Below are 17,317 nucleotides of genomic sequence, written 5' to 3'. Positions count from 1 at the left end.
TATTACCATACACACAATCTGACAAACAAGACAGTAGCACCTCATAGCACGTGGTCATACTATAAATTTGTCCAATGCCCCTCCCTACCTTAATAACTCGTACTTTTCTTGGCTTTTGGCTTCCATCCAGCATCCTTTTTCATGTATGTGTATAAATGAATTATTGTAATGTTGTATATACACATAAGTCACCACATGTAAATATTTAGCAGGCAGGCAAAACGTGCTCAAATTTTCCTCTAATGAAAATGTCAATTCGTGGAGGACAATATTGTTGTTGTCTGAGTTAAATTGCAGTAGTGTCCCTTTTATTCATGTTGACACCAGCTGGTATGATGTGATGAACTCATAAAGACAGTGTATGGAGACAGAATGAAGTGAAATATCATGAAAGGTACGTTTAAATGAAAGTAATGACATTGATAACAATTAACAATATTGTATGTAAATCGATGAACTGATGAAAGTTATACCAGACTAACCAGTATGGTAATACAATGTTGTAATAATGTTTCAATGTATATATCATCATTTTATAGATTTATTTAGAGAGAAGTTGTGGCAGTGGCGGAGCCAGGTTTACGGGGGGCGAGATATCTGAGGTTGCCCGAATTTCTAACTTAGTTATGAGAGTTTTGCACACTATTGTTATTGGCAGAGTATTTTCACTCTTTCTAGAACACATGATATGTCGAGTTTGTCATACAATATTTATTGAAAAAAATTGAAATCTGTGCCCGAAATGCCTTTTTTTGGTTGTGTAAAAAAAAGTTCTAAACTCTATTGGGCGTCTAATTTTTGAAATATGTAAAATATAATCATACGAATAACATTCGGGCGGTGATTTCGATCCTTAAATAATAGAGTCAGGGCGGGGGGAGTATATGAATTATGAAATATTATTGTAGGAGAATACAATCGGGCTATCAATATAAAAAAATACAGTTATAGTATAGGATATTCGGGCAAAGATGTGATTTCATTTTTAAATTAAAAAAAAAATAATAAAATCGGGCCGTTCAAAAAAGAATTTTTTTTAATGCCTTGCCCGAAAAACTAGCCTTCGGGGCTGCGAGGGGGGGCAGCCCCACCTGTGGCTCTGCCACTGAGTTCTGGTGTTGATAATGCTACCCCCCACCCCTCTATTGAAGCATTAATGCACACATCCTTTGGTGATCATCCTATTGTGTTTGAACTGCAAAATTTCTTAGTAATGATACAAGTGCTGAAATGTATTAAGTCATGTTTTGAGACAAAATGAGTGGTATGACAGGTTAATGTACAAACTGATCAAAGGCGGTTTATTTAGGAATACAAACTAACTATGTAACTATTGTATCAATTGATTTTGACAACATGAGTTCTACAAGTAGACAAAAAGGATTCTCTTTGTAGGTCAGGCCTCTGAATTTTGACCTGAAATTGACCTTGTTCTGATCAAACTGTAAATATTATCTGAACAATCAAAGTTTTAATCTTATCTTACCAGGTTCTTATCCTCCCCCTTCCAACTTTCCTTTCTAAATAAAAAAATTCAGTTCATGATTTTTCATGAATGGGATTGTTGATCTACCGGTATGTTAAATTAAGTCAGATAAAATTTGTGACTTATTCCCATTTTATTTTGCATAAAATTTATGATTGATATTGGTAAAAATATTGGAGAATTTCTATTTATGCAAATCAAGTAATAGTAGATCTAATGTGTGTTCTCAGTTAATGTAATTGGTAGGATTCTGGGTGGGGTATGATTTATTCAGATGCTTGGCTTGGTATTTAAAGTCACATAGAATTAAAAATAAAATCTGACTTCAACAGTTCATGGCACAGTGGGCACCAGGTTGATACAGGGGTCAACAGTTTATGGTTGATTAAGTACCTATGTGTAATACACAAGTAGTGAATGGTGAAAATCTTGACACATCTTGTCTAGGGTATAAATAGAAATATAACTTTCAGAGACAGTGTGAAAGGTATTTCTATATGCCCATGGGGGGAGTATATTGTCAACACCCATGTCAGTTGTTTCTTTCCGTCCAAAAGAGGATAGAAAAATATTTAGTTTGAGTTATTGCCCTTGTTCTTGAAATGCTCGTAAACACTCTAAAAGGCGCAATTCTTGACAGATTTTGATGAAACTTGTTGTGAGTGTTTGTAATCACCTAAGGATGAACCCTATTGAAAATCAGACATAAGGACATCTCTTCCAATGTTAAAACACGAAATTCAGCCTTCTATAACTTTTTCCAGAAATCTCGTTGAAAGCTTTCCAATATGTCGAATGAAAGCCTGACCAATTCTCAATGTCTCCTAAATTCTGTAAAAAGATTAAGGAACGTTGACCAAAACCAAGCCTGAAAAACATAAATTACACAGAATAAGGGTCAAATTTATTACGTCACATTTACTCGCACATAATTCAGCCTGTTTCTACTTCAAAAACCACAGTACTTCTTAAATTAATGACAATTGCAGAAATAGAAATAACATGGAACCAAATGTTTTCAAGAATGAATCTTAAAAGACCATATATCCATTAGGTACCGTAGTGTGTTAAAGTTACAATCATTACATAACTCATTAAGGTTTATGATCTCTAAACCCCAGAAACCAAAATCAGTTCACATAGTAAATAGAAATAAATGATTTCTCTGTCTATTCATTCTGTCTTCAATATATCATTCTGCTGATATTTTCACCTCCATCAAGTCTCAAAATAATATATATTTAGCAAAAATGAGAAATTCGCTCATTTCCATTCAAAACTCTCAATATGAAAGGCGACAGAAAACGAAAAAGTTTTTTACCTGGTTATGTAAAGAAAGTTAGTGAGGTGACACAAACTGACTACGACTATGATCTTCCATCTACCTCTGCAGTGTATGAAGACCAAAAATTGAGCTGAGCTATGTGAATATTAAACTAGACTCTCCAGGTAGTCACAGGGTTTTACGACCAAGGCCTGAAAAAAAAAGAAAGCAGTTTTGTTCAAAATGAAATCTCAGGCAACAGGATAATCAATGTGGAAAAAATGGTAGAAATGTGGAATATAGCCATTCAGACTCATGCAGACGAAGAGGCCGAGGTGTGTGCAGTACCACAATTTAAGATCAACACAGAAGAAAAATGGGGAATTGGATGGAAATATTCACTGAAATGCCTCAATTGTAGATACATCTCTCCTGTGGTAAAATTATACAAGGAAATCACGACTGGACTAAACTAACCCTAACCCTAACCCTTTTTATAGCCAAAAAAGATGAATTTTGCAGCCTGGCACTAGTGCATGTGTTAAAGGCATCCATTTTGTGTGAAAACATGTGAAGAAAAACAAATAATTACAATTTTGATGCATTGCTGCAAAGTTGACAGGTCGAAATTTGGCTGAAATGGCGTTTTTCAATAAAAGTGGCCAAAATTCAAATTTTGGACAAAAAAATATGCAAATGTAGCCATAAAAAATAATTTAGTCTTTATTCTACCTATTCTGAAAATTTCATACGAAATCATTCACAACTTTTTGACTAATATCAATTTTAAAAAATAAATGACCTTACCAGACAGGACTCACTCCACTAATTCATTTGCCATCTCTTCCCATGTTAAAACACGAAAGCCTGACCAATTCTCAGTGTCTCCTAAAAAATTCATTATATGATGACCATGAAAATTTTGAGCTACTAAAATTGAAAGTAGACTACTACCGGTTATACTCATCCGCTAGAGTTTGGCACTTCACAAAACAACTATTTTTAGAATTAGCCTTCCGCCTTTAGGTCTCTCATCATCTCACCAAATCTGAAAGATAATGCAATTTCAGACATCAAATTCCAAATCTAGACCAAATTTTACCCAAAAATAGGCAGTCAAAAACCCCAAAAGGGAGAGAGAAAGAAGATTTCTAAAAATAGCCTGGACTACATTCCTATACAATCATTTGCATAAAATGTTTTAGTGGAGTGAGTCCATAATAGAAAAATATTTAGTATGAGTTATTGCCCTTGTTCTTGAAATGCTCATAAACACTCTAAAAGGTTCAATTCTTTTATGATTCAGTATACTGAATATTTTTATTTGAAATCAAAGCTGCCAGTGGGCATATATTACCTTGCAAGCTATCTTTAAAATGCATGTATATATTTTATGTGTTTAACAGGTGTTTGATATTGAACAGTTTTTCTGCAGCCATATTGATATAATCATTCATTTAAACTATATCATGGTAAGAGAAGTTTTAATTGATTAAAGGACAGGTGTGCCATTCTTTTTAACCAATCATACTTTAGTCTCAGAAACAGGAATTTTATAGCTAAGCTAATCAGTAACAGTGTTCACAGCTCATCGTCGAAATTTTAGCCTTCAAATACATGTGTGTCCATAATTATCTGTGTTTGAATGACAGCCCGTCAATTTAAGATACTCTGTGATATATAGAAAAGATATATATATAAATACTGAGTAAAATTCCTAGTTTGAGATATTTTTGAAGGATTTCTATTGCTTCTGAAGACTATTTATATATTTTCAATACTAAAATCAACCCCCCTTTAAATTATACAAGTCTAAATATATACTGAGCCTTAAAGGTGTCTCCACCTTCCATAACATTCGATACCGATCTGTGGCAAGTCTTTAAGCTTTGCTTTACTGTGATTTGTATTTTTGTAAGTTTTTAGGCCTATAAGAGTTCAGGTGTTTAATTATTTGCTTTACAAAGTAATAGAGCCCAATTTCAGCTATCCAGAAATAAAATGTTAAATCAAGTTTTCTTACAATTCATCAAAAAGTAAAATGTAGGTAATGCTATCCCTATACCCCGATTACCATGAAATTTCATTAGACTTCAAGTAAAACTTGCTTTTAATTAACATTAAATTTATCTTTTAAGCAGGAGAGTGATAAAATGTTTACATATAATAAAGATGACTTAAAAGAAACAATTCACACATGGGTGGATAAAAGTGAGAAAATCAATAGCAAGGTAGTTTATTTATCTATACTTTCTATTTTGAAGATGATATAGAGCAGAAGAAGTAAGAAGACACTTTTTAAGAGTATTATCTTACGAACTTTTGGAAGACTTCATAAGCTGAAATGATTTCCAAATCATCTCACCTGATGAAACGACAAAAGCTTTTAAACTCTCAAAAAGTGTCTTCTTACTTCTTTTATTATACAATATTATACATGATTTAATTCTATAATATAGAACACTAATTTTTGGTGTTTCTATCATTGAATAAGCAAATCCTGAATTATTTTTTCACTTGATGATTTGTTAAATACATCAACAAATCTTTAAAAAAACCAAAAAACAGTCAGTGCGGCACTACAACTAAAAAGAGAATAGTTCTTTATAGAATTCATCAGCATATAGCTTTTCTAGACTTTGTAGATGTATTTGGGGAACACTCATAGTTTCTATTTGCATCATTCCTATTGTTTTTGGTTCATGAAATTCGAAATGAAATGTGATAGTAACATTGTGATGTGTGTAAATTTTTCTGGAATTACAAGACATCTGAATGGTGTAGATAGAAGCCTAGTATCACTGATAAACATGCAAATGTTAAAAAACCTCTTGGATCCTTTTAAAATTCCAATATTCTGTAGTACAATTCCTGTAGTCTTAAACTGATTTAGATATTAATGTAGTAGAATTGAATTATTTAGATGTATTTTTTAGTTTGATGATATATTAAGAAGCTCCTGGGATAAAGCTATGGAAAAAGGAGTGTTCCGATATACTATGGATCATATTGAAACTAAAGTATTAGATGGACCGAAGCAATATGTCTGTCAGGTAAGGATACAAAGATGGGTTCAGACAACTTAAGATTCAAAGCACCTCAATGTATTTAGACCAGTAGACATGAGCAAAACGCATTCATATCAGGAAATTGATCAATTACAGTTAATAAAAAAAATTTCAGCTCCTTGTACTGGAAAGAATTGAATAATGTTTAGTCACAGGTTATGTTGTTAGTTTGTAGTATTGTTATATGATTTTTATATTTTCATAACCATTTTTTGTTTCCTATAACTGATGGTTCAAATCTGAAGAAATCCACCTGATATTCCTTCATAAAGATCACCTGTCAGTTCTTCATAAAGCTCATCTGATATTCCTTCATAAAGATCACCTGTCAGTTCTTCATAAAGTTCAGCTGATATTCCTTCATAAAGATCACCTGATATTCCTTCATAAAGATCACCTGATATTCCTTCATAAAGAACACCTGATATTCCTTCATAAAGAACACCTGATATTCCTTCATAAAGATCACCTGATATTCCTTCATAAAGATCACCTGATATTCCTTCATAAAGATCACCTGGTATTCCGTCATAAAGAACACCTGATATTCCTTCATAAAGATCACCTGTCAGTCCTTCTTAAAGTTCAGCTGATATTCCTTCATAAAGATCACCTGACATTCCTTCATAAAGATCACCTGTCAGTCCTTCTTAAAGTTCAGCTGATATTCCTTAATAAAGATCACCTGACATTCCTTCTAAAAGTTCAGCTGATATTCCTTCATAAAGATCACCTAATATTCCTTCATAAAGATCACCTGATATTCCTTCATAAAGATCACCTGATATTCCTACATAAAGAACACCTGATATTCCTTCATAAAGAACACCTGATATTCCTTCATAAAGTTCAGCTGATATTCCTTCATAAAGATCACCTGACATTCCTTCATAAAGATCACCTGTCAGTCATTCTAAAAGTTCAGCTGATATTTCTTCATAAAGATCACCTGATATTCCTTCATAAAGATCACCTGATATTCCTTCATAAAGATCACCTGATATTCCTTCATAAAGAACACCTGATATTCCTTCATAAAGTTCAGCTGATATTCCTTCATAAAGATCACCTGACATTCCTTCATAAAGATCACCTGTCAGTCCTTCTAAAAGTTCAGCTGATATTTCTTCATAAAGATCACCTGATATTCCTTCATAAAGATCACCTGATATTCCTTCATAAAGATCACCTGATATTCCTTCATAAAGATCACCTGATATTCCTTCACAAAGAACACCTGATATAAAGTTCAGCTGATATTCCTGTTAGTCCAGTACAGTACAGTGTCCAGATTTGAAAGAGTATACAGGCCTAGTAAACAATGATAATGATTTGTTCTCTTTCAGTTGAATGTAAAGAGGGCTACAGAAAGAAGAACTCCACAAAAAATAACTAGTTTGAATCAACCCTTTGATCCAAATGATTTTAATTTCACCAAAATCAAAGATAATGAAATTTTGATGAGTTTACACAATCAAAATGCTGAAAATCAATCAGATGAAAATGATCAAAAAGAGCCACCAGTAAGTTCTAGTGATATCATTAATTAAGACTTTGAGACTAATTCTTGTCATCTACTTGTCAAGAGTAAGGGCATAGGTTTAATGGATATCAATTGGTTTTGGTATAATAAGAAATTTCTATCAAAAAGCTTCGAGTCATTGGGTTGGTATTACCTCTAATAACCTTTTGTATCAATAGCACTTATCATGATATGTTATATAGCATATCATCTTCACAAACATTATTTATTCAGTCTGCTTAAGTTAATGAGATATATTTCATATATATTATGTATTTTATTGTTAGTAGGTTAATGCCTCTGTCCTGACAAAGAGTCCTATTTGTTATTACCCATCATAATGTGCCCATGAGCAGAAGAACGTAGAATGTTAAACTCTGTTTTATGTTTGATGTTGGTTATTTTAGGAACGTCATCTTGTTATTGTTAATATTAGTCCTATTGAATATGGTCATGTTTTAATTGTACCACAAATAGATTCTTGTATACCACAGGTTAGTCATTGCAATTGTATTGTACAGTAAGTTAAAAGATGGTATGAACAATAGTTAGTGTATATTTCATTTAGTGTATTAATGTCCAGAGGGCTTTTTCATCACATTATCTCTTATAATAACACATATTTCATGATAGATTCTATGACGTTTCTACGGGAGGCCAAAAATGAGGCCTGGCTTTGTCTCCAGTTTTCAAATTGTTTATCATTGAGTTCTTAAATTCCCTGTGGTCCTTTCTACTTCCGACTATGAAAAATGCCTTGATATCTAAAACTATTCAGCTTGTAAAAGAATATTTTGATGCACATAGCTCTGTTAGTTAAGAATTGAATATAAAAAGTAGAATTAAAGGAATTAAAGGGCTGATAAGACTTTACCTATGAAATTGGTAAACATACAGAATTATCATGCCTTTATAAACTTTATGAAACAGTGCTTTGTGTTTGTTACAAATTGAAAGTATTTTTCCCTGTTGATTTTAGGTTTTAACTGAGAAGGCAATAGAAGTAGGTTTAGAATCAGTTCTCCTCAGTGCTAGGAGGTAAGTTTATTTTTCTCAACAGTAATTTTACCCAAAAAACAGTTTTGCAGTCAAAACAAAACTTGCCATAAAACCAGGTTATTGTGTTATTGTGTTAATCAATGCATGAATTTTGGAAAAAATAGTTTGATAAGCCTACCTTTTATTTCAATATTCATGTGAAGGAAAGAAAAATGTGTGAAATGGTTTGATGAATTTGAAAAAAATTCTCAAAAAAGCAATGCAGTAATTGATTGTAACAAAAGACTATTGGGGCTTAAAGTTTTTCTTAAAGGGATTTTAAAGAGGTTTTCTATTCAAATGTATTGGGAAAACATCAGCAATCTGTGGTTCCTGCAATTCCACTGAAACTAACTGTTTGTTGACGTCACTAAGAGCATAGGGCCTAATATGATAAAGTATATTTTGCGATTAATGACTTCATCAAACACTTAGTTTTAGTGCAGGAACCACAGACATCTGATTGAAAAATTGGAATGGCACAAATTGATACCAACCATAACCCTAATGCACATAAAACATTTACAAAACCTCTTTGCGGTCTGTTTAAGTTATTAAAACATACTGTAATTTTTGAAGACTCCTTGAAATTTGGATCCTACTAAGTAACTCCTTTTTTCTTGTTTCATATCTGTTATAGAAGTTTTAGGCTTGGTTTTAATAGTTTATGTGCCTATGCATCAGTTAACCACTTACATTTCCATGCTTATTATTTAGAACATGAACTATTAATTGAATATTGGGTAAGTCCTGCATCGTAGATATGTTCATTTCAAGTGCTAAATGGGTCATGTACATCTTGTCACAAGTAGCATGTATTTCTCCATAACGATAACATGATCCTAATTCATTACTTATATTAATATTGGTCTATCTTTTCTATTATAAACTCCAGTAATAATCTGATATATTAATTCACCTGTGCCTGTCAAGTGGCGGAGCCAGGTTTACGTCGGAGAGGGGGGGGGGGGGCGCGAGATATCTGAGATTGTCCGAATCTTTAACCTAGTTATGAGATTTTTTCCCGCAAAACTTGCTTTCGGGGTTGCAAGGGGGAGCGGTTGCCCCCTCTGCCCTACCATTGACTCCACCACTGTGCCTGTCAATCATAAAGTGGACAAGTCAGAAAGATATATTGAAGAACAATCATTGGTTCTGTGGATATTGGTGTTTATTTAATATTTATTGTTTTCAGCCTGCTAAACATATCACTGGTGTTTTATATGAAACTAAAGCTATGCCAGTACCTGGCTTTGTTTTTCAACTACATGGTAGTACCATATCACAATTAAAACGGTAATAATTTTCACTTTGTTTTTCATCTCATTATCTGCCTTTTCTTTGACTGTTAAGTTCAGGAAGCAAATCATAAAGAGTATTTAGAGGGATAGGTGCTCCATTTTGGGGGTTGATTTTAGTCTTGAATATATATAAATAGTCTTCAGAAGTACAAGAAATGTTATAAAATCGTATAATTCCTTTAAAAACTACAAACTTGGAATTTTACTCACTATTTCTATATATATATTTTCTATATATCACAGAGTATCTTAAAATGACAAGTTGTCCTTTTAACATTCAAATGCGGATAATTCTGCACACTCATGGATCATATTTTATCATAATTTTCATTGTGTGTTTTTTTAAGGGTTGTACATAAAGTTACGCAATATTTTCAAGAGAATGAGATAGCACATAGTGTTTTGATATTACGTGGTGTTAAGATTGGCGAAGAAAGATCTAGTAAACAAACCACAGTTAGAGTCTACGTCTGGCCCAGACAGAAATTCAAAGGTAAAAATAGAAGAAGGATTGAACTCGGTTTTCATTGAGTTTGTAAATGTCCAATTATTGGACCATCCGTTTCCATTTACAAACTACATTCAAATGTGTTGACAGCATAAGCTAGGCTCTTAATCAATTGGCATTAGAATATTGTAATTAAAAAAAGACAAATAGTAGCATTCTTGTGAAAAATGAGCATGAAGACAAAAAGAAAGTAAAGAAAATATGCCTATTGACAGATTAATAACATCGGTTTACAATTATGTCTTCTGGTGTTTTCTTTTTAAAGTAGTTTTAAGCAAATTATTGTTCATAGTAATTGTTGTCTAAGATTAAAATCATATATAAAGCTATTTGAAATGTTATGCTTATTTTAGGGGTTAAGTCCTCAGTTGAATTACACGTAGCTGTGATTGAACTTGGAGGACATTTACCATGTAAAGGTATGTATAGTGTTAAATATCGTGGATTTTCTCATGTCAGACAATTAAAGTTACAGGAAGATATTACGGTTTATTTCCATATCGCCCCTTCCAAATTCGCCCCCAATTAATTCCAATTTTGCCACTTACCATTATGTCCCTTCTCAATTCGCCCCTGATTTTATTTTGCCCCTTTTTCATTCTGCCCCCTTACTATTTTGCCCCTTATCCCAAATTCACCCTATTCCCATTTCCATTGTTTTTACAAAGGGCTTGGACAGTATAAAATAAGTTGAATACAGAAAAGAAATTGAATTAATATCAGAAAAGGACGTATGCAGTCATCAAACATTTACATATACATAAATAGGAAGGGGCACAATGAGCTAGGGGCGAACTGGGAAAGGGGAGAAATGGAGAAGGGTAAAGGTAATAATTAAAGGGTGAATTGGGAAGGGGCAATGTGGGAAGACACCAGATTATTACATCCATTCTGACCACCAAAGAATTCTTTATATCTTTTGAGTAGGTTAGAGAGTTATAAAATTTTAGATTGCTTTTTCATAGGAGCACATGGAGATGTAGACGTATATTGCCGTCGCCCTTGTCCGTCCGTCCCTTCACATTTCTTGTAGGCACGATAGAGACTACAGTCATAATATTGCCCTTGACTTGAAAACAAATGATATTTGGCTTGTAGGCGCAATAGAGGCTAGAGTTGTTGTCCAATCTTGATGAAACTTGGTATGCATGTATATATTGGATTAGATTTTGTCAAGTACAAAATTTGTATTAATCAGATGAACGATTTTGGAATTATTGCCCCATGACTATGTAAAAACGCCTCAAATTTGGCTTGTAGGCACGATAGAGACTACAGTTTTGATCCGATCTTGATGAAACTTGGTATACTAGTATATATTGATCAGATCTCGGTCGAGTTCGAAATTAGTAACAATCGGATGAACTGTGTCAGAGTTATTGCCCTTGACTTAGGAAAAATGCGTCAAATTTGGCTTGTAGGCATGATAGAGACATCACCTTGATGAAACTTCATATGCATGTATATATTAATGAGATCTAAATCAAGTTCGAAATTAGTATTATTTGGATGAACGGTTTCAGAGTTTTTGCCCTTGTGTGTATGGCTGTGAAACCTTGTTCATGTCTGAAGTTGACGATAATTTGAGGTTTTGACTTGACTTACAAATATTTTCAAAATTATTTGAAAATTCATTATTAAGCCACTAAAGATTTTGTTATCATTTCTGACAGTTAGTAGTTACCTTGCCCGGCAAACTATTTCCATATTCTATTGACTGTATAGGGCTGTTAGCTTTGATGCATTTATTATTCAAAGAGCTCTGAAAAATATGACTTTGGATTTGGCTGTTTTCACATTTTTGTGACAAAGAAGGTGGATACATACTATGGTCTGGCTAGAAAGTCAGAATTATGTTCAGGGATCAGTCTGTAGCACACAAAGCCATTGTTTATTGTCCCATCCCTAACAATCTTTCGTGCTTTTGCCATGTCAGCCCTATCTGTTTCAATGGCAGGGGGAACAGTGGTTATTCATATGAATTATGAACTAACTTGATTTTAATATTTCTAAAATCAGAAAAAATATTTCCAGATCTTTGGTTGTCTGACTATAGAAAATCTTCTCATCTTTACCCGTGCATGATTAAAATTAATATATATTGTATTTACTAGGAGCCTGGCTAGATGCATTCAATATAGCTGTTATAGAGATGGGTGGCCATTTACCTATCAAAGGTAGTTATTAGGGTTATCTTGTTATTAACGCTTGATTTTTTAGTATTTTAATAATAGATTTTCATATGATTTCAAAAGTGGTTTAGAGGTTGTGGTATTATTTATCTATATATTGTATATATTTATTTTTTTATCCTAGTTTCATATCAGGAATATCATGTTTTAAATTTGGACCAACAGTGCACCAAAACCTTCTGCCAACTATTATCATCCTTTAACAAATTTTATGTATCTTGTAGAACGTAGTTCCTATATACTAATAATATATTTATTAGCAATATTTTTCATTTGTTATCTACCACAGATAAATACCCCTTTCGCACTGCACAACTGAATTATTGAATTCGGTTATAACCGAATAGAAAAATCTGATTCAGTTCGGTTCGGGTTGCTTTCGCGCTGCATTCCTGTCTGGATAGCCGTTTTCGCACTGCCGAGTCAAGTTATCTGGATAACTTTTTATTTTTAGTAACACATCATGTCACGTGACAAAACATTAAAAACAAATATGGACGCTGGCAATTATAATTGGAGCAACGACGAAATTCGCTGCATGCTCGCTGTCTGGGGCGATACTAAATTTCAAGATGAATTAGATGGCATGAAGAGGAATAAACATGTTTTTTCAACTCTCATCCACCATTCCGACCTAGGTTGACGGGACTGAAATTCCTTGTTTATAAATAAAAAATATGAAAATAAAAACAAAAGCATTTTCTGTTTCCTCTTCCGATATATATTCATTCTTTTCCTAGACAATTCGTGTACTTTATTAATCCCGTCAAATATCATTATAACATCAGGAGCCATTTTGAAGTGCTTATACACGTGACACCCCATGTGATAAACTTATCCAGATAACTTCTTGTTTGGTTTCGCACTGCCACTTATCTGGATCGTATCCAGACGAAATCCACCTCTTGAAGTAGATTTTTCTATCTGGATAACTTCTGGTTATAACCGAATAAGTTTTTTTGCCAGTGCGAAAGCAACCGGAAGTTATTCGGATAGAACTAGAAAGAACCAAATTACTTTTGCAGTGGGAAAGGGGTAAAAGTGAGAAACTGCTACTGCACTATTTAAATTTTGAAATCTGCAAAACATGGATCCTTTCCACAAGTAAAATCTATTACATGTATTAAATCATGATGCCTTCTTTAATGTTAGAGACATTGGAACATACTATATTTTAACTCTTTTTTTCGTTACTGCATCATCATTAAATTTAATATCATGGCATTTTCAGATGAGAAATCGTTTCATAGTTTAACGGAATCAGAAACTGATAAAATTCTAGAAACAGCCAAACTACCAGACAATGAATATGAGAAAATCAAAGCAGATGTTACAAAGATAGTTTTTGAAGATGACAGTGAAAATGGACAGAGTTGATGATAAAATCAATTTTAATTATATCACTATCATTTATTTTATTTTTCACGATCTCGTAAAGAGATGCATTAAGTATCGAGTTCACTTTTATCTTCTATTTTCAACATCTTGATTTAGTTACCATTTCATATAGACTGATTTTTTTGGAAAGAAATAAGAAATAGTGCCCAGACATTGAACTGGAAATCATAATGATGCAAACATAAAAAAAAGTACAGTAACAGCTATAGTAACCAGCTATTTTAATATATATATATTACAATTTTTTTTTTTTTGATGTTTGAATACCTCTTTTATGGTTTTGGTTAATTATTCTTTGAGCTTGAATTTATATCGGTAAATACAATGGCCTGTTCAATTAGATTTGACAACATTAGCATGGGTTGGAAGTTTATCTGTTGTTAGGCCACGATTCTAAATTTAAAATTTGATATAGACAAATGTCATACACATCTCCCTAAGTTAAACATTATATTTGTTCCCATCCTATTCATGATCAAACTCATATTCATAAGCAAGCACTTGATTTTGAAATAAACTGAATGCTACTTGTAGTGATTCAAGGGCTGATATAAATATGCATCACTTCTAGATCTGTTTTATCATGATTTTGAAGAAAAATGAACTTTGCCTAAACGCATGTTAACAAGTCAGAAAACTATGTTGTTTTACGAGGGAAGTTATATTAAAGGGTAATGAAATGGTTATATATTTGTAATGCATTATGAAATAAACAACTGAATGACTTTTTATATATGTTTAATTAACAAGCGTATGTTGACTATTCGCATAATACACATTAACATGCTTCCTATTAAGGTTGCATTACGCCTTCATGCTATTGAAAGGTCATCCATGTATTTACAAGTCTTTTCTTTATTTAGTGTATCACTCTGACTCTATCATGTTGAATATTCTAAAAGCCTTTATTAATAAGAAAATCACCAACATCATGAATGTACTGTCCCTTGATTCTAATAAATCTTCCCACTTCATGAATTTGACTTAATATTGGTCTCTTATTGTGTTTGTTTTCTAAATATTCACATAAATCTTTCTCAAAAGCCTGAAATACAAAAAGGCAATTTAAAAAAGACAGTTACAAGTAAATTTCTTTTGATTCGATTTTGTACCACCTAATATATAAGTGAATTACAAAGTATCCAAACAATGTAAATCCAATAATATTTGACAAGCTGGAAAAAATTATGCACAAAACTTAATATTTTCATACTACACAGGTGATTCCATGAAAATACTAATGGTTGCTTAAGCTACATGTTGGCCAGTCTTAATGATATGGTTCCACAGTGCAAGCATTTGATTTATATTGTCAGTGCTTCTGATTTTAATCAGGTGATAGGGGTTAAAAGCCAACATGGGTCTGACTCTCAAAAGCACAAGCCATGGCATAAAGAGGTTTCAAACCCATTGTACCTTATCACCTAGCAGAATTTTGCTACTAATGGTTATTCTACTTCAGGACTTAACATAAAAAAAATAAAACATCTAAAAAAAAACTCACCCAAATATCTCCATCAATATTTTTAATACGAACAAGATGTCTATTGGTATGCTGTACTTCTGCATACACTGGTAACATGTGGTTTTTGGTTCTTCTTACAAAATACGGCAAGGAAGTGGATGATTCTAATGAAACAATACTTATAGTAGAGTGAATATGAAAAAGACCTGATTCAAATCTAATGCATTCTTCTGAAAATGAAGATCTGCCTTGGCAGTCTCCTGATAGCACAGATAATTTGTTTCAAAGAACGTTCTTACTGGAAAGGACCCCTGAATGAACACATCAATAAATTTATACGTAAATGACTATCATGAAAAGGAGGTCCAGAATTAACAGTAAAATGAGTTATCACTTTTTGTAACTCTTTTGCGTAAGGGGATTTTCTGCAACTTGAAAGGACAGGGAATCTGAAACCAAATTCTATAAGTTTAAAGTAAGCACTATATCTAGGGCTGCAACGATATAAATGAACCGCTATTCTTTCCTTCTTATTGATACATTGCGTTGGATTAAAATAATAGCGATGCATCGGCATCCTCCCTTTAATAACAAATGATACGGTATGTCAGAATTTTCATGATTTTATCATTTTCACCAAAACCAAGCAACAAAAGGCATTTCTGTATTTCATTATACAATTCTTTACTTATAGATGTTCTCATGTGCTAAATTGTTTTAAATATTTTTACTATTTTTTCTTTTTCCCTTTCTAATAAATGAATCGTGATAATTACCGCAATAATTAGTATCGTCGGATAAGTACCGGTATCATATTGTGTATCGTATCACAACTTCAAGAATCATTGCAGCCCTAACTATATTGTTACCTTTTGATGGTATCCATCCTGAAGGGGTTATACCAGTTATATTATCAGGAACTTGTGGAACTGTTTGTTTAGGTAGTAATCTATCGACAAATTTCATCTCTTTTGTTGACACTTCATAATCACTAATCAAATCAGCATCAAACGATACTCGCATTTTCTTATGATACTATAAAAGAATGTCAAATATGACAAACAAACTGAAGTGAAAGAATGTGTGTTAAAGGTACAGAGGCGGCATTTAGGGGGGTTGATTTGGGCCTTGAATATATGTAAATATTCTTCAGAACTGATAAAACTGCACTAAAATTGCATAATTCCTTCAGAAAGATCTCAAACAAAAAATTTTTTTTTATTTATTTTGTTCACAAGCTTATCTTCTTTCTAAAAATTAGAGTTTCCGAAAGTTGAATGTTTAGTTGATATAGTCTCGACAACAAGACATCTTCTGCCGCAGCTGTGCATAGACGATGTGTGACAGGATCATTGAGTCTTGTAAACACATGATTTCATAGATAGACATTCAAATACTGTGTTCATACATAGATAATTATGAATGTACTAGGATATGAAGGCCAATATATATCGATGGTAAGCTGTGAACATTATTACTGATTAGTTCAGCAGAAAAATTCACGATTTTGGACCAGGGTATGATTTACTCTTGGTAAGTGTACTTTTAAGGTTACTAGCATATACAACAGACCTATGTTGGATGCAACAAAAGCTTCAACTTGCAACTTTCTGTAAATAATGCCATGGGGCAACACAAATTACATTAACAGGACTAAGATATTCGGAATATTCGGACTATGTATCATTGTCTGAGCTGTGCAGTAGTGGTCTTACTCAGTAGATCTGCCGGTGAAGAAGATCTAACAACGCTTTAACTTCACCATTCAACTCACCTGTCTATTACACTTTGACAAAACTAGATACTGTGTACGGGCTCTATTTAAAAAGTTTCTTAGATTTAATGCTGTGTAAACCGACATGTTGATTATTTTTTTAAACAGCCTGTTTCTCTGTGCTTATTTGAAGGTTGGATTAACCAGACGGTGAATTCCCATTGAGTTATATTATGCTTACAAATTGTATGACCTAGTATTCAAGCCTATTCGAAATAGATTTGACTAAAAGAAACCCGGCAAGATAACTCTTAAATAAGCAGACTACAATTAAATCAAAATTTTCCTCAACAGTTTGTCA

General features: G+C 32.8%; 2 protein-coding genes across 2 annotated transcripts; one reads left to right on the top strand and one right to left on the bottom strand.

Annotated features, from left to right (window-relative positions):
- Positions 1–337: 337 nt before the first annotated feature.
- Positions 338–13,756, top strand: LOTGIDRAFT_225290 (hypothetical protein; the record flags this gene model as incomplete). Its single annotated transcript, XM_009049461.1, has 12 exons — positions 338–394; positions 4,157–4,222; positions 4,892–4,981; positions 5,687–5,803; positions 7,165–7,341; positions 7,748–7,834; positions 8,320–8,378; positions 9,019–9,121; positions 9,574–9,674; positions 10,027–10,172; positions 12,302–12,364; positions 13,611–13,756. The coding sequence occupies exons 2-12, from the start codon at positions 4,220–4,222 to the stop codon at positions 13,754–13,756; spliced, it is 1,092 nt and encodes a 363-aa protein (XP_009047709.1). The 5' UTR covers positions 338–394; positions 4,157–4,219.
- A 916-nt stretch (positions 13,757–14,672) lies between these two features.
- On the bottom strand, positions 14,673–16,265 carry LOTGIDRAFT_139457 (hypothetical protein; the record flags this gene model as incomplete). The annotated part of the gene is made up of 3 exons (XM_009049460.1): positions 14,673–14,822; positions 15,282–15,406; positions 16,112–16,265. The coding sequence occupies 3 exons, from the start codon at positions 16,263–16,265 to the stop codon at positions 14,673–14,675; spliced, it is 429 nt and encodes a 142-aa protein (XP_009047708.1).
- Between the last annotated feature and the right edge of the window lie 1,052 nt (positions 16,266–17,317).

This window comes from Lottia gigantea (genome assembly GCF_000327385.1).
Source record: "Lottia gigantea unplaced genomic scaffold LOTGIsca_136, whole genome shotgun sequence".
Lineage (NCBI taxonomy): Eukaryota > Metazoa > Mollusca > Gastropoda > Lottiidae > Lottia > Lottia gigantea.
Note: the sequence above shows the minus strand (reverse complement) of the source record. Positions and strands in the feature narration are given on the sequence as shown.